At 42.7% G+C, this 23,120-nt stretch overlaps 1 protein-coding gene and 3 long non-coding RNA genes across 4 annotated transcripts; 3 read left to right on the top strand and 1 right to left on the bottom strand.

The window, feature by feature from the left end:
• Positions 1-4,210: 4,210 nt before the first annotated feature.
• LOC138949912 (110 kDa antigen-like) lies at positions 4,211-4,981 on the top strand. Its single transcript, XM_070321696.1, has one exon. It carries the CDS (start codon positions 4,211-4,213, stop codon positions 4,979-4,981), a length of 771 nt encoding a protein of 256 aa, XP_070177797.1.
• A 7,535-nt stretch (positions 4,982-12,516) lies between these two features.
• Positions 12,517-14,298, top strand: LOC138951542 (uncharacterized). The gene is made up of 2 exons (XR_011451159.1): positions 12,517-12,793; positions 13,291-14,298. It is a non-coding gene; the product is annotated as an uncharacterized lncRNA (long non-coding RNA).
• Positions 14,299-14,832: 534 nt separating this feature from the next.
• On the top strand, positions 14,833-19,468 carry LOC138951535 (uncharacterized). The gene is made up of 2 exons (XR_011451153.1): positions 14,833-16,183; positions 17,866-19,468. It is a non-coding gene; the product is annotated as an uncharacterized lncRNA (long non-coding RNA).
• A 2,185-nt stretch (positions 19,469-21,653) lies between these two features.
• On the bottom strand, positions 21,654-22,863 carry LOC138951541 (uncharacterized). The gene is made up of 2 exons (XR_011451158.1): positions 21,891-22,863; positions 21,654-21,853 (listed from the first exon to the last, which is right to left on the bottom strand). It is a non-coding gene; the product is annotated as an uncharacterized lncRNA (long non-coding RNA).
• Between the last annotated feature and the right edge of the window lie 257 nt (positions 22,864-23,120).

The raw sequence follows: 23,120 nt of genomic DNA, 5'->3' as shown, positions 1-23,120 counted from the left end.
TAAAAAAGTTGAAGAAAACACTGACAAACTCACGGAGTTTGAGACATCCAGCAAAAAACATGAAGGCTCTGTGGATGAGGAAAGAATCATGAGCGAGCTAAGAGAAAGTGAAAGAAAAACTACAGCAGAACTGGAAGAAAGATCGAAAAGATCAAAGAATCTGATCATTTTTAGACTACCGGAGCATGGCTCAAAGGACAACGATGTGATCTCTAAGCTACTAGATGAACTAGCTACCCACAAACCAAGGGAAGCACGCAGACTCGGAAAATACAGTGAAGAAAAAAATAGACCAGTTCGCGTGAGCTTCAAAGACAGATCTGAAAGAGACGATGTCCTCCAGTCATTCCATAAGTTAAAGAAAGAGAAAACAGCAGCAGAAACAGAAGACAAAGAAGGCAAGAAACAAGATGACAGTATCTGCCTACAAGTGGCTATGACTAGAGACAGAACACCCCAGGAAAGAGAAGAAGAAGAAGCTCTCTACAAAGAATGGAAAGGAAAGAAATCTGAATCTGATGCATCGGGGGACGAGAAGGCTGTTTGGATAAGAAAAAATGGAAAAGTGATCAACATAGGCAAGTACCCGCCAAGTGCAGGGGAAAAGCAACTGGAGTAAAGCTAACAGACACTGTAAATAGTTTTAAACCTTCTGCGTCGCACGTTTCTTGCACATGCTTGTACAGCAATGTAGATTGTATGATGAACAAGAGGAGTGAAATCAGAGCTCTGATTCAGTTACATAGCCCAGCCTTTCTCGCATTTGTAGAAGTCAAGCCCAAAAATTGTAGGTATAATGTTCAAGAATGCGAAATTGTGTTTGAAGACTATGCTGTTTTTCACAACTTATCAGAAAATGGCAGAGGACTTTGCTTTCAAGTTCATCAGGATATCAAGGCAAATATATGTACAGAAATTGACTGTGGTTCATTTGAAGAGGCACTGTTTGTGGAGTGTGAAATTGACAAAGAAAAGATTTTGTTTGGTCTGATATACAGGAGTCCCAACAGCACAACAGAGAATAGCCAACAGCTCTCCATGCTGATCAGAAATCTAGACCAACTGCGGGCAAGATATCCTCACATCATCCTGCTGGGAGACTTTAACCACCCCGAAATAGACTGGATTGAGGGTTCATGTAGCATGGGTGCAAACCACCCTGCCAAGGACTTTTGGCTGGCCACACAGGATTCATACCTGATCCAACACCAGAAAGAACCCACACGCATTAGGAAGGGACAAAAAAGCAACATCGTTGACCTGGTTTTAACCACAGAAGAAGAACTTGTCACAGACATTGAAACTCTACCAGGAATTGGAAAAAGTGACCATCTTACATTGTTAGTAAAAATCACAGGCTCACGTTCACCAGTAGGGCATGCAGCAACGAGTCGCCACAGGTTTCACAAGGGCAACTATGAGATCATGAAAGAAGAAATGAGACGGATTAACTGGGACGACGAATTGAGAAACATGCGTACTGAGGAAGCCTGGACACACTTTAAGGGTCTATTGAGCCAAGCAACTGACAAATTCGTTCCTAAGTCAAAAGGATCACCAGGAAAGCGTAAGGGGGGAGTCTGGATGGACACCAAAACACTTGCAAAAGTAAAAATTAAGCACCAGCTGTTCAGAAAATGGAGACACACAGTGCAAGAGGCCAAATCTGCGGAACTAACCTACCTCAGAACAAAGAAAAAAGAAGACGAGGAAAAGTATCAACAGTTAGAAGCACAGCAAGAAGAAGCCCATGCTAGATACACCAGAGCTAGAAACCAAGCCAAGTGGGCATGTAAGCAAGCAATACGCCAAATGGAAAAGCAAGTAGCTGAAAGAGCAAAGGACAACCCAAAGGTCTTCTGGTCATACGTGAAGTCAAGAACAACTATCAGATCTGGAATCGCTGACTTAAAACGAAAAGATGGAACTCTGGCCACATCAAATGTGGAGAAAGCTAACACCCTGAATGACTTCTTTCAAAGTGTCTTCACTGAAGAAACAACTGGAGAGATGCCAGAAGCCCCAAATTATGCCTTTGAGAAACCCCTTGAATCAGTTACAGTAATAACGAGCAAAGTGAAGACCCTCCTGGAAAAACTGAACCCAAATAAAGCGCTTGGGCCAGACGGCATCAGCCCTTTCATCCTGAAGCAGCTAGCAGACGTATTAGCTTACCCTATTAGCAAAATCTTCACTCTGTCTATGGATGAAGGGGTGCTACCAGAAGACTGGAGAACAGCGAATGTCTCACCAATCTTTAAGAAAGGGAGCAAGCAAGAACCAGGGAACTACAGACCAGTGAGCCTGACGTGCATCCTGTGTAAAGTGATGGAGAAACTAGTGAGAAGTAGCATAACTCAGCACCTTGAGGAAAACGACCTGATCAGCAGAGAGCAACATGGTTTCGTCAAAGGAAGATCTTGTGTCACTCACCTCTTGGAAGTACTGGACGACTGGACCTCAGCTATGGAGGATGGGTCTTGCATTGACGCCATTTATATGGATTTCAAAAAAGCATTTGACACGGTTCCTCACGGGCGTCTACTATCCAAGCTCAAAGCAATTGGACTACAGGGGAAACTCCTGAACTGGATCCAAGCCTTCCTAAGCAATAGGCACCAGCAAGTTGTTGTTAACGGCTCTCACTCAGCACCAGCACCAGTTACTAGTGGTATCCCACAAGGCAGCGTACTGGGCCCAGTTTTGTTTGTCATGTACATCAATGACCTGCCACGAGTGGTGAACAACAGTGTGAAGCTTTTCGCTGATGACACCAAGCTCTACGCAAGAAGTGACTCAACCGAACTCACAAACTCAATCCAAGATGACTTGGACAGACTCCAGGAATGGTCAGAGACATGGCTCTTGTCCTTCCACCCCCAGAAATGTCACACCATGAAAATAGGTCCAAAGAAATCGGACGCAAAATACCACATGACAAACTCAGCAGATGGAGTACAGCATGACCTATCTGAAACAACGCTAGAGAAAGATCTAGGTGTGCACATTGACGACAAACTGTCTTTCAAGGAACACATTACAACATCAGTATCAAAGGCAAACAGAGTACTTGGAGTAATTAGAAGAACCTTTCAGAACTTGGACAAGGAAACCTTCGTACAGCTGTACAAAAGCTTGGTCAGGTCCATTCTAGAATATGGTCACTCAGTCTGGAATCCACAGGCTAAAGGGCTCTGCAAAGACCTAGAGAATGTCCAGAGAAGGGCAACAAGGATGATTGGAAGTCTGAAGGAACTGTCATACTCAGAAAGGCTTAGGATCCTGGGAATTCCTTGTCTCCAGCATCGTCGGCGCAGGGGTGATATGATTGACACTTTTAAATACCTCAAAGGTATATACATTACCCAGAAACCCAATCTACACAAACCCCCACCCACTGAAAGGGACATGAGAGGAAACAGTCTTAAACTGTTTAAAAACTTTGCCAAGTCAAAAGTAAGGAGTGCTTTCTTCGCAGACAGAGTTGTCTTAGACTGGAACACCCTGCCCGAAAACGTTGTGACAGCTGATAGCGTTAACTGCTTTAAAGCACGACTGGACAGCCACTGGAAAGACACAGTGCAGGGTTCGTACAGAGTCCTTGAACCCTGGAAAACTCCTTGAAAATTGGAAAACCTTTTCCAGGCCTTGAAAAGTGCTTGAAAATAGAGTTTTGTTAAATAGTCATTGAAAAGTACTTGATTTTTCCAAATTGTTGCCTATACATTTCGTCAGCAGCTTGTCTTATTTAAAAAAAAAATGCAACCCTCTTTTTTTTCGTCAAATACAGTACACACATTTTGGGAGAATAAAAGATCGAGTGAAAACGAAAGCAGACGAACTAACTATTACTGGTCACCCGTAGTTGCTTCACTTCCCGGAAGTTGGCAAGGGAAACAACTACGGAATGACTAATAGTTTGCAGACGCGGAGAACTTGATGACTTGAAAAACTGATTAATTCGGGGAAAATCATGTCCTTGAAAAGCATTTATTTGGTCCTGGAAATGTCCTTGAAAACTCCTTGAATTGTATCAGCTCTGCCCTGCAGGAACCCTGCACACATCAAGTGTCTACACACCAAGCTGCTACTAGCCCCCCCGCGTATGCAGCTTACTTTTGTGGATCGGCGTACAGGTTTTTAACCTAAATCGTCGTACAAGTACAAGTACAAGTACAAGTATAGTGAGTTCAAGTCAGAAATAGATAATATGAAGAGCAAAATTACCAGCATAGAGGAGGGCCAACTTACCGACAAGCTTATCGCTGCTGTCGAAGAAATAGTCAGGAGAAACCAACAGCCACAGCAGGAAGAATCCGATAAAACAGACATTGTGAGAGAAAGCGTGGGAGAGATTAGGGAAAGAGAAAGAAGGAAGACAAACATTCTCCTCTTCAATGTTGAAGAAAGCACGGCATCTGAGGTTGATGATAGGAAAGAACACGACCTACAACAAGTACACTCTCTCCTGAAGGAGCTTGACATTAATCCTAGCATTGAAATAACAAAGCCTGTAAGACTGGCCAAGAGCAAATGCCCAGAGCACCAAGAAAAGCCAAGGCCCTTGAGAATAACCGTGCCCACACCTCAGGACAGAGACACCTTCATCAAGCAATCAAAAAACTTGGGTCTCTCAGCAACACAGTCGAAGATGAAGAACATATACGCCAAGAGGGACATGACACCAAGGGAAAGAACAGAACAAATGGAGAGGAGAAGGAGACCACTAACACCGGTCTCAGAGGAGAGCACAACCAAGGACCAAGAGCAGGAAACAAAGGCAAACCAGCCAGCCACAAAATCAAGAGAGACGGAAAGAACAGGGGACCCAACCCAGAAGCAGGAACCAGAAAAAACACTCAGAAACCAAAGGGGAGACCAAAGAGAGAGGACCAGCTCAACAACGGCAGCAAACGCCAAACACAGAAACAACAGACTGGAGATAGGGGAGGCCGCAGATGCGGCGAAGGGACGGGAGTGAATGGACAGAGTTTTAAGCCGAATTTTAACTGCAACACCACTTTTAACAAGCGTGAGGGTTTTAACTGCGTCTATTTTAACGCTGATGTTTTGACAAATAAAAGAGATGAACTTTTAACACTGATTTATAGCAAGGACCCAGACATCATTGCAGTTACAGAAGTACGGCCAAAAAATTCTAAAACAGAAGTACAGGCCTCTGAAATCTCAATGCCAGGATTCGACCTGTTTACCAACATAGATAAAACCACGGGGAGGGGAGTTGCACTGTACACCAAAACCACACTTGGAGCCTTGGAGGTCAGCACGTCTGTGGACGATATCCAAGAAGTCATACAGGCCAGAGTGAGACTCAAGAATCACGACACACTGCTTATCTCCTGCGTATACCGCTCACCAAACAGCTCACCTGACAATGACAAAATACTGAGAGAGTACTTCCAGAAAACAGCAGCAAGCAAGTACTCGCACATCCTTGTGATGGGCGATTTCAACCACCCAGCAGTGACCTGGGCAGACGGAGAGGGGAAGTCATCAGCAGGCACGCAGCACCCGGACTCTCTTTTCCTGGAAAGCGTCCAAGACAGCTTCATGCATCAGCACGTATTGCAGCCAACGCACTACAGGGGGGATCAGAGGGCAAACTTTTTGGACCTGGTCTTCACAAACGAGGAAGGCATGGTGGGGGATGTCAGGCTCGAAGCACCAATAGGGAAAAGTCACCATGCATGCATCGATTTCCACCTACGCTGCTACACGGAGGAGAAACCAAACAACAAGGTGCGATACTGCTACGACAAAGGGGATTACGAATCCATCAGAGCAAAGCTGAAGGCCACAGACTGGGAGGAGATGAAGGGAAAGAAAAACGTGGAAGAAATTTGGCAGACCCTAAAGGCCCATGTTCAGGAAGTCATTGAAGAACACATACCGAAGAAAACGACAAAGGAAAACGGCCCGAAAGGACAGAAACCTAGAAAACCACTATGGATGAACCCACAACTGATGACCAAGGTCAAGAAAAAGCGCCAGGCGTTCAGAAGATACCTGGAAACACAAGAGGGGAAGGATTATCAAGAGTTTGCAAAATGCAGAAACCAGGCTAAGTGGGAAGTCAGGAAGGCAAAGAGAGAATTCGAAAAGCTGATAGCGCAACAGGCAAGAACCAACCCCAAAGCCTTCTACGCATACGCCAACTCAAAGCTAAAAACCAAAGCAGGAGCTAGTGGCCGACCTCAAGAGGGAGGATGGAACATATACAGAAAGCGACGCAGAAAAGGCTGAAGTCCTCAACAATTTCTTCGCCAGTGTCTTCACAAAAGAAGATTTGACCCAACTACCAAGCTTTGACAGGAGAGAGGGGTTGGGGATATTGGAGAACCTGACGATCACTGAGAAAATGGTACAAGAGCAGTTTAAAAAACTGAAAGCTACCAAGTCCCCAGGGCCAGATGGGATGCACCCTCGAGTGCTAAAAGAAGCGCAGGAGGAGCTGCTTAGACCATTCACAATCCTCTTCAACCAGTCCATGGCAGACGGCAAGATTCCTGCCGATTGGAAGATAGCCCAAGTCAGCCCCATTTTCAAGAAAGGGAGCAAGTCACAGGCAGGAAAGTACAGGCCGGTGAGCCTAACGTCAATACCATGCAAGATGATGGAGGGCATCATCAGAACACCACTACTGGAACACATGGAGCCAGCCTTCACTGACTGCCAGCACGGCTTTTTGAGCGGCCGCTCATGTATGACACAGCTATTGGACACTATCAACATCTGGACAAGCCTCCTGGACGAGGGCAATGCAGTGGACGCTGTCTACTTGGATTTTGCCAAGGCTTTTGACAGCGTTCCCCACCAGCGGCTTCTCTTGAAATTGGAGAAATACGGCGTCCAGGGCAGCGTACATAGCTGGGTCACTGACTTTTTAAGCGAAAGACAGCAACGAGTGACTCTGAATGGCGCATCATCAGGTTGGACCACAGTCTCCAGCGGTATTCCCCAGGGGAGTGTCCTCGGTCCGATCCTCTTCATCTGCTACGTGAACGATATGCCTGATGCAGTGGAGGGCCTACTCCGGATCTTTGCCGACGATACCAAGGTCTTCTCCACAGCAAACGACCAGAATGACTGTCAGGGACTTCAGAGGGACCTAACAGCTCTACAACAGTGGGCCAACGACTGGCAGTTACGTTTCAACGCTGGGAAGTGCAAGGTCATGCACCTGGGCAAAAAGAACGAAGAACATGATTACCACATGCAGGATGGAGCTAACCAGACGACCCTCGAAGCAACGACATGTGAAAAGGACCTTGGCGTGCATGTTGACGGCCCTACACTGAAATTCTCACAGCACGTCAGGAAGACGACAAACAAAGCAAACAGCATCCTTGGAATGATAAGGAGAACCTTTGACTACATGGACAAAAGCATGATGAACCAACTCTTCAAAGGCTTGATCAGACCCATACTAGAATACGGCAATATTATCTGGTCGCCCTCCCTGAAGAAAGATGCCACGCTCATCGAGAGCATTCAAAGAAGAGCCACAAAAATGGTCCCTGAACTCAAGGAGAAGGAGTACGAAGACCGCCTGAGGGCCCTGAACCTCCCAAGCCTGACGTATAGAAGACTGAGAGGGGACCTCATTGAGGCGTACAAACTGACCCACGGAATGTACAATGTGGACAGTGAAACTCTGCTCCCAAAGTGCAAGAACGACCGAACAAGAGGCCATCAATACAAGCTGGAAAAAAGAGCATCCCGCCTGGATATCAGGAAAAACTTTTTTGGGCTGAGAGTAGTTGGGAACTGGAACAGCTTACCAGAGTGTGTAGTCAACGCCCCGTCCGTGAACAGTTTCAAAGGAAGGCTTGATAGAAACCTGAGAGAGCACCAATATAGTATTGAATTCCTGCTGACTACCCCCAGTCAAGACACCCAAGAAGTGGGTGGAACGAATACCCTAGAGCTGCGACACAGAGACCCACTATAGGCCCTTGGCCTCGGATGGAAAAACAAGTGTATGCAAGTGTCTGGTAAACCTAAGTCACGCCAAAACACAAATAAACGCGTTTTTGACACCAAAAATAGCCTGTTGGGGTCCTTTAAAATGGGGATAAATTTAAAGAGGATATGAGTTGGAAATCCAAAAAACTAAGGTCTCAAAAGGGAGGAATTAGTCTTAAATTGGGGGGTCTTAAAATGGGGGTTCAACTGAATTTGAATTTAGCTTATGCATGATTACATCACAAAGTTTCACATTTGAAAGTCTGATAGTCTGATTTTTGTGCTCTAGAAAAAAATCCAAATTCAGGGACAAACTCAACATTAGGTGGTTTTTACATTAAGCGGTAACCCATACTCGCCCAATCTAGACCTTCCATATTGGCTGTATTCAAATCCTTCAGCTCTGCAATAACCTCGGGCGTTTTTGTAGAAGTGGACCTTCACATATTCCAAAAGGTAAACGTCTGGAAGGTTTAAATGAGATGAGCGTGGGTATATATATATATACAGCTCAATGTCAAACCTCCTACTGTTCAGTCAATCAGCAAATTTGAATATTTTTTTCGAAAGAGCACAGAAACCAGACCATTTGACCTTCAAAGGACGGGCGCAGTGGTGTGGTGGTAAGACGTCGGCCTCCTAATCGGAAGACTGTGAGTTCGAAGTCCCGGTCGCTGCCGCCTGGTGGGTTAAGAGTGGAGATTTTTCCGATCTCCCTGGTCAACTTATGTGCAGACCTGCTTGTGACTTAACCACCTTCGTGTGTACACGCAAGCACAAGACCAAGTGCGCGCGGAAAAGATCCTGTAATCCATGTCGGAGTTCGGTGGGTTATAAAATCACGAAAATACCCAGCATGCCTCCCCCGAAATCGGCATATTCTGCGTGAATGGCGGGGTAAAAACGGTCATACACGTGAAACTCCACTCGTGCTAAAAACACGAGTGAACGTGGGAGTCTAAGCCCATGAACAAAGAAGAAGAAGAATATTTTTTCGAAAGACTGCACAGAAACCAGACCATTTGTTTGACCTTCAAATGTGAAACGTTGTGTTGTGATCATGTATAGGCTGAAGTTCATGTACATCTAATATGAAGTAATTCGCTCTATATATAAATCTAAAAGTTATTTGCATTTTTATGGGTGGCATTTGTTTGAAGTCACCTTTTACTATCACTGAATGAAACACACAAGGAGTTCTCTGTTCACACAAAAATCACTGAATAAAACACACAAGTTTTATATTCACACAACCACTGAATGAAACACACCACTTCTATGTTCATGCAGCCTCTGAATAAACCACACATGCAATTTCTATGTTCATACAATCACAGAATATGAAGTAATTCGCTCTACAAATGTAAACGTTATTAGCATTTTTATGGTCATTTCATAGAATCATTAACTGAAACACCTTAATTGTCTATATTTACAGAACCGCTGAATGAAACACATCAACTCTATGTTCAAATAATCACTGAATGAAATACATGTTATCAACTCTATGTTCATATAACCGCTGAATGAAATACACCAACTCTATGTTCATTATAATCACTGAATGAAATACACCAGTTCTATATGTTCAAATAATTACTTACTATAGAACACTAGTTCTATGTTCATACAATCACTGAAACACACCAGTTCTATGTTCAAACAATCACTGAATGAAACACACCAGTTCTATGTTCAAACAATCACTGAATGAAACACACCAGTTCTATGTTCAAACAATCACTGAATGAAACACACCAGTTCTATGTTCATACAATCACTGAATGAAACACACCAGTTCTATGTTCATACAATCACTGAATGAAACACACCAGTTCTATGTTCAAACAATCACTGAATGAAACACACCAGTTCTATGTTCATACAATCACTGAATGAAACACACCAGTTCTATGTTCATACAATCACTGAATAAAACACACCAGTTCTATGTTCAAACAATCACTGAATGAAACACACCAGTTCTATGTTCATACAATCACTGAATAAAACACACCAGTTCTATGTTCAAACAATCACTGAATGAAACACACCAGTTCTATGTTCAAACAATCACTGAATGAAACACACCAGTTCTATGTTCATACAGTCACTGAATGAAACACACCAGTTCTATGTTCATACAATCACTGAATGAAACACACCAGTTCTATGTTCATACAATCACTGAAACACACCAGTTCTATGTTCATACAATCACTGAATGAAACACACCAGTTCTATGTTCATACAATCACTGAATGAAACACACCAGTTCTATGTTCATACAATCACTGAACACACCAGTTCTATGTTCATACAATCACTGAATGAAACACACCAGTTCTATGTTCATACAATCACTGAATAAAACACACCAGTTCTATGTTCAAACAATCACTGAATGAAACACACCAGTTCTATGTTCAAACAATCACTGAACACACCAGTTCTATGTTCATACAATAACTGAATAAAACACACCAGTTCTATGTTCATACAATCACTGAAACACACCAGTTCTATGTTCAAACAACCACTGAATGAAACACACCAGTTCTATGTTCAAACAATCACTTAATGAAACACACCAGTTCTATGTTCAAACAATCACTGAATGAAACACACCAGTTCTATGTTCAAACAATCACTGAATGAAACACACCAGTTCTATGTTCATACAATCACTGAAACACACCAGTTCTATGTTCATACAATCACTGAATGAAACACACCAGTTCTATGTTCAAACAATCACTGAACACACCAGTTCTATGTTCAAACAATCACTGAATGAAACACACCAGTTCTATGTTCATACAATCACTGAATGAAACACACCAGTTCTATGTTCATACAATCACTGAATAAAACACACCAGTTCTATGTTCAAACAATCACTGAATGAAACACACCAGTTCTATGTTCAAACAATCACTGAACACACCAGTTCTATGTTCATACAATCACTGAATAAAACACACCAGTTCTATGTTCAAACAATCACTGAACACACCAGTTCTATGTTCAAACAATCACTGAACACACCAGCCACAACTCCACAAACACTGTAATCACCCTGCCCCCCCTCTCCTAGCACACACAGACCCACACCCACACACACACACACACACACACCATCACAAGCGGTTAATTTCCAGGTAAGGCTTCACAAACACTTTAATCAAACACACAACCCCCCCCCCCCCCATACACACACACACTCTCACAACTTCACAAAGGGGTTCCAGGCTGGGCTCTCGAAACAACCCGCTTTGGACTTCACTAGTCCGGATTATGTGTGTCATATGTTTTACCCATACTTTTTTATATTTTAAAGATTCCGTAAGAATCTTAAACAAATGAGGCATGTATTAAGAAATCAAATAACCAAAGGGAAGTAAGTACTCTCAATGCATACGACATGTGTAATGGAGTAAAAGAGAGTTATACAGAACCAATCTCCTAGCACCTGAGAGAATAACAAGCATTGAAATGAACAAGCGACTTACATCCTCAAATTTTAAAGATAAACAGTGCCCCAATAAATATCAAGGGTGGGACTCTCTTGTGATGAAAAAAGAGGAAATCGCTTTTTTCTAGGGGGTTCGGGGGCATGCTCCCCAGATTATTTCTAAATGGTACATTACAATCTGTGCAATCTGGTGCATTCTGAGACTAAAATTCAACTTGTTTGTATCAGGTATAAAAGACATTCTCCTCACTCCCCCCCCCCCCTCTCCCCCCCCCCCCAAAAAAAAAATTCCCAACCAAACATAAAAAACACTTTCACACAACAATGGTATCATTGTAATGGTGCATATTTACGGAATGGACCATGTATCCATAATCCAATACTGGCAATAGTATGATCCAAGTGACGCCCCAATGCATTGAAGCTCAACATGACTATTAGTTATCAGGAGTTTTCAGTCAGCACAATTTATCTCTCAAGCCTCCAGTGTTCTGTTACATCTTCACTTCTCTCCATATCATTCAGTCAACAAGTTATAGATACTGTGATGAATTGGGACGCGGAAAAATAGATTACTCCAGCGGAATTCGTAAGTTGTGTCCGCGGATTCGCGGAAAAGTCCCATCCCTGAAATATACAGGAATGATCGACAGGGATGGTTGACAGGGATAATTGACAGGGATGATTGACAGGAATGATCGACAGGGATGATTGACAGGAATGATCGACAGGGATGATTGACAGGAATGATCGACAGGGATGATCGACAGGGATGATCGACAGGGATGATTGACAGGAATGATCGACAGGGATGATCGACAGGGATGATTGACAGGAATGATCGACAGGGATGATCGACAGGGATGATCGACAGGGATGATTGACAGGGATGATTGACAGGAATGATCGACAGGGATGATCGACAGGGATGATTGACAGGGATGATTGACAGGGATAATTGACAGGGATGATTGACAGGAATGATCGACAGGGATGATTGACAGGAATGATCGACAGGAATGATCGACAGGGATGGTTGACAGGGATAATTGACAGGGATGATTGACAGGAATGATCGACAGGGATGATTGACAGGAATGATCGACAGGGATGCAATTGTGAAGAAAGTGTTCTAGGATTTTTCCTTGGCGTATTTATTTTCCACCGACCGTAGGGGAGACCGGGGATAGTCGGCCCCCGGGGTAAGTTGGACTATTGGCTTTTATTTGATTCCTTTGGTGTATTTAGACATTTTGGTCATGTGACTACGTCACGCGACTGCCCGCCTTCCTGCACAGAAAATATGGCGCCAATCTGATGCAGATATTGGAGGTAAGTGATAAAAAACTGATTTTGATCATTTGGAGTAAATTTGTTAAAGATTTGTTTGGATCAGATTTTAGCGCTAATGAATCGCATCAGTCAGACAAAAACATATATGAACAAAACATGTATATCAACGGTTTCACTGGAAAGTGATACTTTTGCTCTGCCCAGTGTCAGTGTTTATTGCTACCCCTCCAAATAAAATTTCCTGTGTTGGGGTAAGTTGGTCCTCATGTGATGGGGCACGTTGGTTCCAGGGGCCGACTTGCCCCGGGGGGTAGGGCCAACATGCCCCATATAGTGTATATTCTTTTTTCGTGATAATACACTGTTTTTGTGTTTATTTGTTCTTTTAAATAACCGTGAGATTGATGTGTGTGTGTGTGTGTGTGTGTGTGTGTGTGTGTGTGTGTGTGTGTGTGTGTGAAAGAGAGAGAGAGAAAGCCTGTGTGCGTGCCAAATCACTGGGACACTTTGGTGATTTATTTTTTGCATTTGTGTAGGTTCCACTATGGTGAGAACATATGAAAGAAAGACCAGCAGAGGATGCATGCCAGATGTAATTCGCAGGGCGATAGATCACTACCACACCACAGAAGATGGGGTGAAGAAAACTGCTGCTCTTTTCGACGTGCCAAAGACAACACTCCGACGCCAGCTTCTGAAATTTAAGAACCTGTCTGCCCCACAGCGAGAGAAAAATGTTGCAGGTCTTCCTTTAGGGTATACCCGACACCGACAGGTCTTCACTGACGAACAGGAGTTGGCACTGGTCAAGTACCTGAAGGATGCTTGTGACATATATTTTGGATTGTGCCCAATTGAGGTCCGTGTCTTGGTATGCCCCAGTCATGGAGTGAGAAAGAACGTGCTGGGGCTGACTGGTTTTCAGGCTTCATGAAGAGACATAAAGACTGTATTTCTATCAGAACACCTGAAGCTACCAGTATTGGTCGTGCTACAGCGTTTAACAGAGCAAACATTGATGACTTCTTTCAGAAGTTGGGCACTGTAATCGACAGGTACAAGTTTGAGGCGAAGGACATTTGGAACGTTGACGAAACGGGGGTGGTGACAGTCCAAAAGCCTCGCAAAGTCGTGGGACCTACTGGTGCCAAACAAGTTGGATCATTGGTGTCATCAGAGAGGGGACAACTAGTCACCCTGTGTGCTGCAATATCTGCAGATGGTCGTTCAGTTCCACCATTTTTTGTGTTTCCAAGGGTCAAGTTCTCTGACCATTTCCTCACAGGAGCCCCTACTGGATCTAAGGGAAGTGCACACAAGTCTGGTTGGATGACGGAAGAGAACTTCCCGAAGTTCTTGGAACATTTCAAGCATCACGTGAGACCTTCAAAGGAGTCACCTGTTCTCGTACTATTGGACATGTACTGATGTCCTCAACACGAAAAGAATTTTTTGTCCTTTGATTCATTTTGTTCAGTTTTGCGATGCAAAACATAATGTTGTTTTTATTTCTGTTTCGGTCTAATAAATCCCGTTGAACTGAGTGCTCTCGTGAATCATTTCTGACATTCTGAAAGTGAGGGTCCAACTTGCCCCATACGTAGGGCCAACTTACCCCGACACGGGGCAAGTTGGACCCTGTGTCACTAGGTCTGTTTGCAGCCAAACTGTAAACAATATTACAATAGTTTGGCCACTTTTTTTTATCACAAATTTGAGCAAGATATTAACGCTCATTTTAAACCATAAATCGTTTCTCTATCTCTCTTAAATTAGTCTCCACATTGGTTTAAGTGCAAAAGGGGGCCGACTATCCCCGGTCTCCCCTACTGATTGTACTTTAAACAAGAAGAGCAAACGCTCGATCGAGTCACTTTCGCAGTTCTGAATATTATATGAGGCATCAGATGGACAGGAAGAAATTGCTATTCACAACACAATGAGTCACGTTCACATAAAATTTGAGCCCGGTCACTTTTATAGTTTCCGAGAAAAGCCCAACGTTAAGTTGTGTGTTGCCGAACAGAAAAGGCTAGTTCCATATCATGTAGCTTACCGAACCTACAGGATATGAGATGCGCATGCCGGAAGTCGCCATATCACGTATGTTTCGGTCGGGCCGTCAAGACGCGTTTTTTGAATGCTCACAAGTAAGTCTCGTTATCCGTCAAATCCGCGCTTTTCTTTTAACGATTTGACTTTGTCAAATTCAATCGTTGAATTACAGACCCTGTAAAGACGGTGCATCGTAATATTTTTTGCGTTGCATATTGTTTTCTCAGCGAAAACCGTGACACGACCGACTTGGTGTCGTGCAGATAGCATGGCGGACTCCGCTGATGAAGAAATATTACTACGCGAGGAGACAGGGGAATGCTCTAAATCGAAATTCGAGGCTGTCACAATACCAATCGATGATTGGAATTTCATGAAAGATCAGAATGCTAGAATTCTAAAAAGACTTGATAAACAGGACAAGAAAAGAAAAAGACTCAGCTCCGCATCGGACTCTGACTCTGAGAGTTCAGATTGCGCGACTCTCGCACGCGGGCAAAAAACAGCCAAAACTAAAAGAACCGATCAGCGTTCTTTTTCCAAAGACGAGACGTCTAGTCTTGTGGAAGATGATTTAGAAATGTTAATCTCCTCTCAGTCTCACACAACGAAGCAGGTTGACACAACCGTGCTTGACGATATTGAACAAGAGTTTGAACCTGACACTGATGTTGGGCCTCCCATCTTAGAAAAGCTAGCGAAAGTGCTTGGAACAATGGGAAAAGGAAAAATGGACGATGAAAGAATGAACACGAAGTTTGATAAACACAAAAGACCACAAAATTGTGAGACTCTCATAGTTCCTAGGGTCAATCCAGAAATCTGGAGCGTGTTAGATCACAGCACAAAATCTGCAGATCTAAAACTTCAGCGTACGCAAAAGTGTCTGCTGAAAGCAACTTATGCACTGGCTAACACAGCAGATAAGTGTGTAAAAAGCGAAATGCAACACATGAAAGATCTCGTGAGAGATATCTCAGATGCAGTAAGTCTAAACCTCAAAACTGTCCATGAAATGTCAATGGAACGCAGATCAAAGATTTTGAACTCGCCGACTGTAAACAAAAAGTATCGCAAATTGACGTCAGACGACATTCCCATTACAGAACACCTGTTTGGTGATGATCTCAAATCTGTCCTCACGGCAATCGACTCGACTGCTAAACTGGGAGCTAATTTTGCACTGTCTACGAAAGGTAGAAAGTTTTTCCCCAAGTTTGATTCCCCAAAAAACGGGGGATGGGTGGACAGGCGTCGTGGGACGCAGGGCCAGCGCCAATGGACACCGAGAGCGGGACGTGGCCGAGGTCAGAGATACCGGACCAGGTGGCCACAGAGGACCACAACACAGGCTTTCCAAGCATAACACCAGAGGTGGGTGAAAAACACAATAATTGTGCACCGTGTTTCGAAGCAGGCAGACTGAAATATTTTGTGAAAGAATGGCAACAACTGACCTCTGACCCCTTTATTATTCAAATGATACAAGGAGCAAAAATTCCTATTTCTAACTCGGCCACATTACCTAGTTCTGTGATACCTAAAAATCAGGTACAGGGAAACTTGTGGAATAAAGTTGATCAAGAAATACGGAAACTTTCTGTCATGAAAGTGATTGTTAAGTCAGAACATGAAGAAGGAGAGATTATCTCTCCTATTTTCTTGGTCCAAAAACCTGACGGTTCATACAGAATGATATTGAATCTAAAAGAATTCAACGAGTCTGTGGAGTATGAACATTTTAAAATGGAAAATTTGTCTTCTGCTACAAGTATGATGAAAGAAGGATGTTATATGGCATCTGTTGATCTTCGTCACGCCTATTACTCAGTACCAGTTCATTCAGATTTCAAAAAATTTCTGAAGTTTCAGTGGAGAGGTCAGTTGTATGTTTACACATGTTTTCCGAATGGATTGGCGAACTGTCCAAGATACTTCACTAAACTTCTGAAGCCTGTGTATGCTTTTTTGAGAGCACAAGGTTTTCTCTCTGCCTCCTTTATTGATGATTGTTACCTGCAAGGCCAGTCAATTGAAGAGTGCAAAAAGAACATTCTGTCAACTGTCAACCTTTTTCAGAAGCTGGGGTTTACAATTCATGATGGAAAATCAGTCCTTGTTCCAACTCAAAAACTGAAGTATCTTGGTTTCATCCTCGACTCAAAGAAAATGACTGTTACATTGTCAGAGGATAAGATAAACAAGATCAAATCAGCTTGTCTTGGTTTAATGCAGAAGAAAGTTTTTTCTGTACGAGAACTGGCACAGGTGATTGGAAAGCTTGTGGCAGCTTTCCCAGGGGTAAAATGGGGACCACTCCACTATAGACAGCTTGAGAGGTTGAAGACCAAAGCTTTGAAAGTGAATGCTGGCAATTTTGATGCCATTATGAGTATGACAAAGAAAGCAAAGAGAGATCTTGAATGGTGGATTGCCAATGTGACCACAAGCTATTACCCACTCAAAGTGAAACCGCCTTCCCTGGAAATGAAAACTGACGCTTCTACATCTGGTGGATGGGGAGCAGTTTGTGATACAAAATCAACTGGGGGAAGGTGGAATGAGCAAGAAAAAGACATGCACATAAATGCACTTGAACTGTTAGCCATTAAATATGGACTGCGGTGCTTTGAAAAAGACGTCACTGGTAGACATATAAAACTCATGTGTGACAATGTGTGTGCTGTAACCTATGTCAAGAATATGGGTGGTTCTCGCTCAAGAGAGTGTAATGAAATAGCAAAGCAGATTTGGATCTGGTGCAGAAACAGAGATATAGAGTTGACAATAACCTATATTCCTGGAAAACTGAACATTGAGGCTGATAGAAAATCAAGACAATTCAATGACAGAACAGAATGGATGTTAAACCCAAAAATCTTTGAAAAGCTGTTTTTGAAGTTTTCACAGCCTCATATTGATTTGTTTGCATCTAGGCTAAATTGCCAAATCAAACCATTTATTTCTTGGGGCCCAGATCCAGACTCCATTGCTGTGGATGCTTTTACTGTAAACTGGAGCGTGTGGGATAATGTTTATGCATTTCCCCCTTTCAGTTTGATCCAGAAAACTCTCCGCAAACTGGAAGCAGACCAAGCCGAGGGTATGTTCATCATTCCCCACTGGCCAACAGCAGTGTGGTTTCCCCAAATGCTGAATCTTCTGATACAGCAGCCTGTTCGCTTACCTCAGGGAAAGACAACTCTGCAACTGCCGCACTCAGAGGCAGCCCATCCTCTTCATCACAAACTGCAACTACTCGCAGTTCAATTATCAGGCAAGCCGTCCAAGCACAAGGATTTCATGGCAGAACATGTGACATTGTGTGTGCATCGTGGAGAGAGTCAACGAAAAGACAATATGCATCATATCTTGCGCGCTGGCAATTGTTTTGTTCTACAAGAAACAGTAATCCCTTTCATCCAACTGTAGGATTGGTACTGACTTTCCTCACTGAACTTTTTGAAGAGGGGCTTGGCTACAGTGCCATCAATACTGCACGTAGTGCAATTTCTACTGTCATGCATTATGACCAAGAAAGGTCGATAGGTACGCACCCAAAGGTGACAAGGTTCATGAAGGGTGTATTTGAAATGAGAACACCTTTACCAAGATACAAGGCAACATGGGATGTGTCAGTGTTATTAGAACATTTCAAAAGGAAAGAACACAATTCAAAATTGTCTTTGAAAGAGTTGACAAAGAAACTTTGTGCTCTGCTTTTGATAACAACTGCGCAGAGGGTCCAAACCATTCATTTTGTTAAGCTTAGCTGTCTTCAGTTTCATGAGACAGGATGCACTATTCAGGTGGTTGACAAGTTAAAGCATACAAGACCTGGACATCACCAACAAGCCCTCGAATTACACAAATACACAGATCTAAAATTGTGTGTTGTAAACTGTTTACTTGAATATATCAAGCGTACAACAGAGTTGAGGAAAAACAATGACCAACTGTTGCTTTGTTACGTACGGCCGTTTGGGCCTGCAAGTAAAGACACTGTTTCAAGGTGGTTGAAAGATGTCCTCGCTGACGCTGATATTTGTAAATTCACGTCACACAGTTTCAGGGGAGCGTCAGCATCTGCTATGTTGAATAGTGGTTTTTCTATTGATGACATTTTAAAGTCGGCTGGATGGTCAAATGCGAAAACTTTCTTCAAATTTTATAAGCGACCTGTAGAAAATGAGCAGCAAACTAGGCGAGGAGAAAAGAATTCTCTTTTGAATTATTTCGCTTACAAGAAAAACTGAACTCATTGGTTGTGTTAACTCAGTGAAGCTGAAATCCAAACGATGGTAGATAACCTTTGGATGTTTGTGGTTTGAAATGCAAGTGAAATGCTATGCATAGATCATGTTTGGTAATGGTATGGATATACCAGTTGCCAATATTAATCATGTTTGGTTGTGACTAGATCTAGTAAGTCATTGAGAGAAGGAAAACAAGATGTTTTTCAAAACTTTTTATTTGGTTGAATTGTTTCCAAGTATTCTAGTGATTTAATCAAGTGGTATCTTGAAAAACTAAATGTTCTGTCACATTTGTTTGAAAAATTATTTTGTCTGAATCAGACATATTTGTTATGTTGCCGGTGAGCTCTTGAAGAACATGTTTAAAGAAAATAAACATTAACTCACGCAGGGCGACAACTCATATGATGTGTTAACAATTGTATGTGTGAACAATCAATGCTATTTTGTGAAACCAACTTTGAAATCTCGTATATCCTGTAGTTTCGGTAAGCTACATGATATGGAATTACAAACATAAACGAGAACTTACCCAGTAAGTCGAAGTTTGTGTAGAATTCCATGAGTGTAGTTTATAGAAACGGAGGGATATATGCCCTCCCGTACAGCTATTATGCCCTTCCCAATTAACTGGTTTGCAGATAATGCAAAATAGTGTCAGCAGTATAGATCTGCTAAGGGAGACAATTACTTTTCAAGAAAAAACATTTAATTGTTTTGGTTACACAAAATGTATTAGATCAATCAAGGGTCGTTCCTTAATTGATCTGAGCGTTAAAGTATGGCGACTTCCGGCATGCGCATCTCATATATCCCTCCGTTTCTATAAACTACACTCATGGAATTCTACACAAACTTCGACTTACTGGGTAAGTTCTCGTTTATGTTTGTAATTATGTCCCTTGTTTTTCTGATAACGTTCGTAAAAGGCTACAGATGTAAATACTTTGATGTAAAGAATAATCCTACAAAGTTTCAATCACATCCGATGAACTTTGTCAAAGATATAAAATGTCTAATTTTTCCTTTGACGCTGACCTGTGACCTTGAAAAAGGTCAAAGGTCAACGAAACCATCGTTAAAGTGTAGAGGTCATTGGAGGTCACGACTAAACAAAATATGAGCCCGATCGCTTTGATAGTTTCCGAGAAAAGTCCAACGTTAAGGTGGTGTCTACGGACAGACGGCCGGCCGGACAGACTAACACTGACCGGATTACATAGAGTCACTTTTTCTCAAGTGACTCAAAAATCAGACGTACAGAATACGGTAAAGTCGTATGGGTTCCCAGGTCTGTTTACATCAAAAAACTAATTAAGCAATCTTCTTCCTCTGCGTTCGTGGGCTGAAACTCCCACGTACACTCGTGTTTTTTCACGAGTGGAATTTTTACGTGTATGACCGTTTCAACCCCACCATTTAGGCAGCCATACGCCGCTTTCGGAGGAAGCATGCTGGGTATTTTCGTGTTTCTATAACCCACCGAACTCTGACATGGATTACAGGATCTTTTCCGTGCGCACTTGGTCTTGTGCTTGCGTGTACGCACGAAGGGGGGTAATGCACTAGAAGGTCTGCACATAAGTTGACCTGGGAGATCGGAAAAATCTCCACACTTAACCCACCAGGCGGCCACGGCCGGGATTCGAACCCTCGAACTTCCGATTAAGAGGCAGACGTCTTACCACCATGCCACAGCGCCCATCAAATTAAGCAATCAATCCAGGTATGTTCGTCACAGTTACAACACATCTGATGGCCGGTCTCCTTCAGTTCGAACCCCGGCCGGGTCATACCTAAGACTTTAAAATTGGCAATCTAGTGGCTGCTCCGCCTGGCGTCTGGCATTATGGGGTTAGTGCTAGGACTGGTTGGTGCGGTGTCAGAATAATGTGACTGGGTGAGACATGAAGCCTGTGCTGCGACTTCTGTCTTGTGTGTGGCGCACGTTAAATGTCAAAGCAGCACCGCCCTGATAATTATGGCCCTTCGTGGTCGGCTGGGCGTTAAGCAAACAAACAAACAAACAAACAAACAAACGGTCTCCTTCAGAAGTGTACATGCTGTTTGCTTACTTGTTCTCTTTTATGATCTGATATATACAAAGGCAGACCTGTTTACCCCCATAAGTGTTTTGGAGTAATGCTCAGCCCCAAAAATAGTAATCCTGGCACAAAAATAGTAATCATCCAGCATTCGTCGCCAATTACAACGCACATGACAACTGTGTCTGCGAAACGCAATCATGCACATATATCCATCATTCACGAACAAAACACATCAGTCAGTTTTTGTAGTCATCATAATTTCAAAGAAGATCACATCAAAAGCACATGCATCACTGATTCTTTTTCTTTTGCTCGTAGTAGGCCTTTTTTAGTGTGTCAAGCGCTTCTCTACTGTACTTGCGCTTGCCGAATGAGTGAGGGCGAGACTTCACCACTAGAATAAGGCTCTCCAGCGTCTCATCAGACAGACATGATCTCTGGTCAGTCCTGTGCTTTTTCACCCCATTTTGCCATTGAAAAAAACAATGCCAAACATGTGAATTGACACCAAAAAAAAAAAATTAAATAAAATAAAAAATTTTTTTTTTTTACATTTTTTTTATTTATGAAAATCGTAGTCTTGACACGGATAGCGGAATGGCGTATTTTTTGCAGAAAATCGTAATAAATTACGCCAAAATCGTAAGGGTAAACAGGTCTGCAAAGGGAAGTAAGCGCTCTAAATGCATACGACGTGTAATAGAGTAAGTGAGAGTTATCCAGAACCAGTCTCCTGGCACCTGAGAGAATAACAAGCATTAAGGCTGGAGTATACACCTGAGAGAAAAACAAGCATTGAAGTGAATGTGTGACTTTCATCCTCTTTTTCTCTTCATTTTTCTTTATTTTTTTCATTTTCATTATCAATCAATCAATCAATCAATGACGCTTATATCGCGCATATTCCGTGGGTACAGTTCTAGGCGCTCTGCAGTGATGCCGTGTGAGATGAAATTTTATACGGCCAGTAATTGCAGCCATTTCGGCGCATATTTACCTTTCACGGCCTATTATTCCAAGTCACACGGGTATAGGTAGACAATTATTAACTGTGCCTAAGCAATTTTGCCAGGAAAGACCCTTTTGTCAAACCTGGGATCTTTAACGTGCACACCCAATGTAGTGTACACGGGAGGGAGTTCGGATACCGAAGAGAGTCTGCACACAAAGTTGACTCTGAAATAAATTTCGGCCGAACCTGGGATCGAACTCACGCTGACAGCGGCCAACTCAATACAAATCCAGCGCGCTACCAACTGAGCTATATCCCCGCCCCAATCGCTGGGAAATTCGGGTCGCTTCCTTCCAGTGGAAAGCTAGCAGCAACAGAGTTTTGCTACCTAGGTGTCTGCGTGTTTTGGTGTATTCAGCAACCTGCACTTATGGCAGAATGACCGAGGTCTTTTACGTGCCATTGTGGTGACACGGGGGTGGGACATGGCTTCCTTATTGATGTTCTCTTACTTATTGTTTTCCTAAAAAGAATTACCAAAATAAAACCTAGCTGTTAAATCTCTTTTTTTACTTGATGAAATTTGCTGAAGGAATTTTTCTTTGACCTACTTTAAACAATTTTCATCACACATTTTCCACAGAAAATCACCAAGCTTAACAAAAAAGTTCTCTGACAAATAAAAAACGCTGGCGCTGGACCCGAGTACTCTTCAGACTGGCTCGCTCCCCCAGTATGAAAGTTTTTGTCTTGTGCACGTGGATTTAAAAAAAAAAAAAAAAAAAAAAAAAAAAATATTTATTTATTTTACACAATTGAATTAAAAAAATTATTAGAGTAAAATAAAACATTAACTCACTCGGGGCGACCAGTTTTCTCCCTTGACTTTCCCTCCAGACGGGCCATTTGCATGGGTTAGGAAAAAATTCATAGTGAAAGAATGAATAAAGATAGACAGATGAATAGCTAATTTCACCTTCATCCACGTCAGATCCTTCAGTTTGAAGCATTTCAACAACTTCCAACGCCGTAAAACGCCTGTCATTGGGTCTACA

This window comes from Littorina saxatilis, linkage group LG16 (genome assembly GCF_037325665.1).
Source record: "Littorina saxatilis isolate snail1 linkage group LG16, US_GU_Lsax_2.0, whole genome shotgun sequence".
Taxonomy (NCBI): Eukaryota; Metazoa; Mollusca; class Gastropoda; order Littorinimorpha; family Littorinidae; genus Littorina; species Littorina saxatilis.
The sequence above is the reverse complement of the archived record's forward strand: the minus strand, read 5'-3'. Positions and strand labels throughout refer to the sequence as shown.

Coding starts and splice junctions, on each gene's coding strand:
- LOC138949912 (XM_070321696.1), top strand. CDS start 4,211: ATGAAGAGCAAAATTACCAGCATAGAGGAGGGCCAACTTACCGACAAG.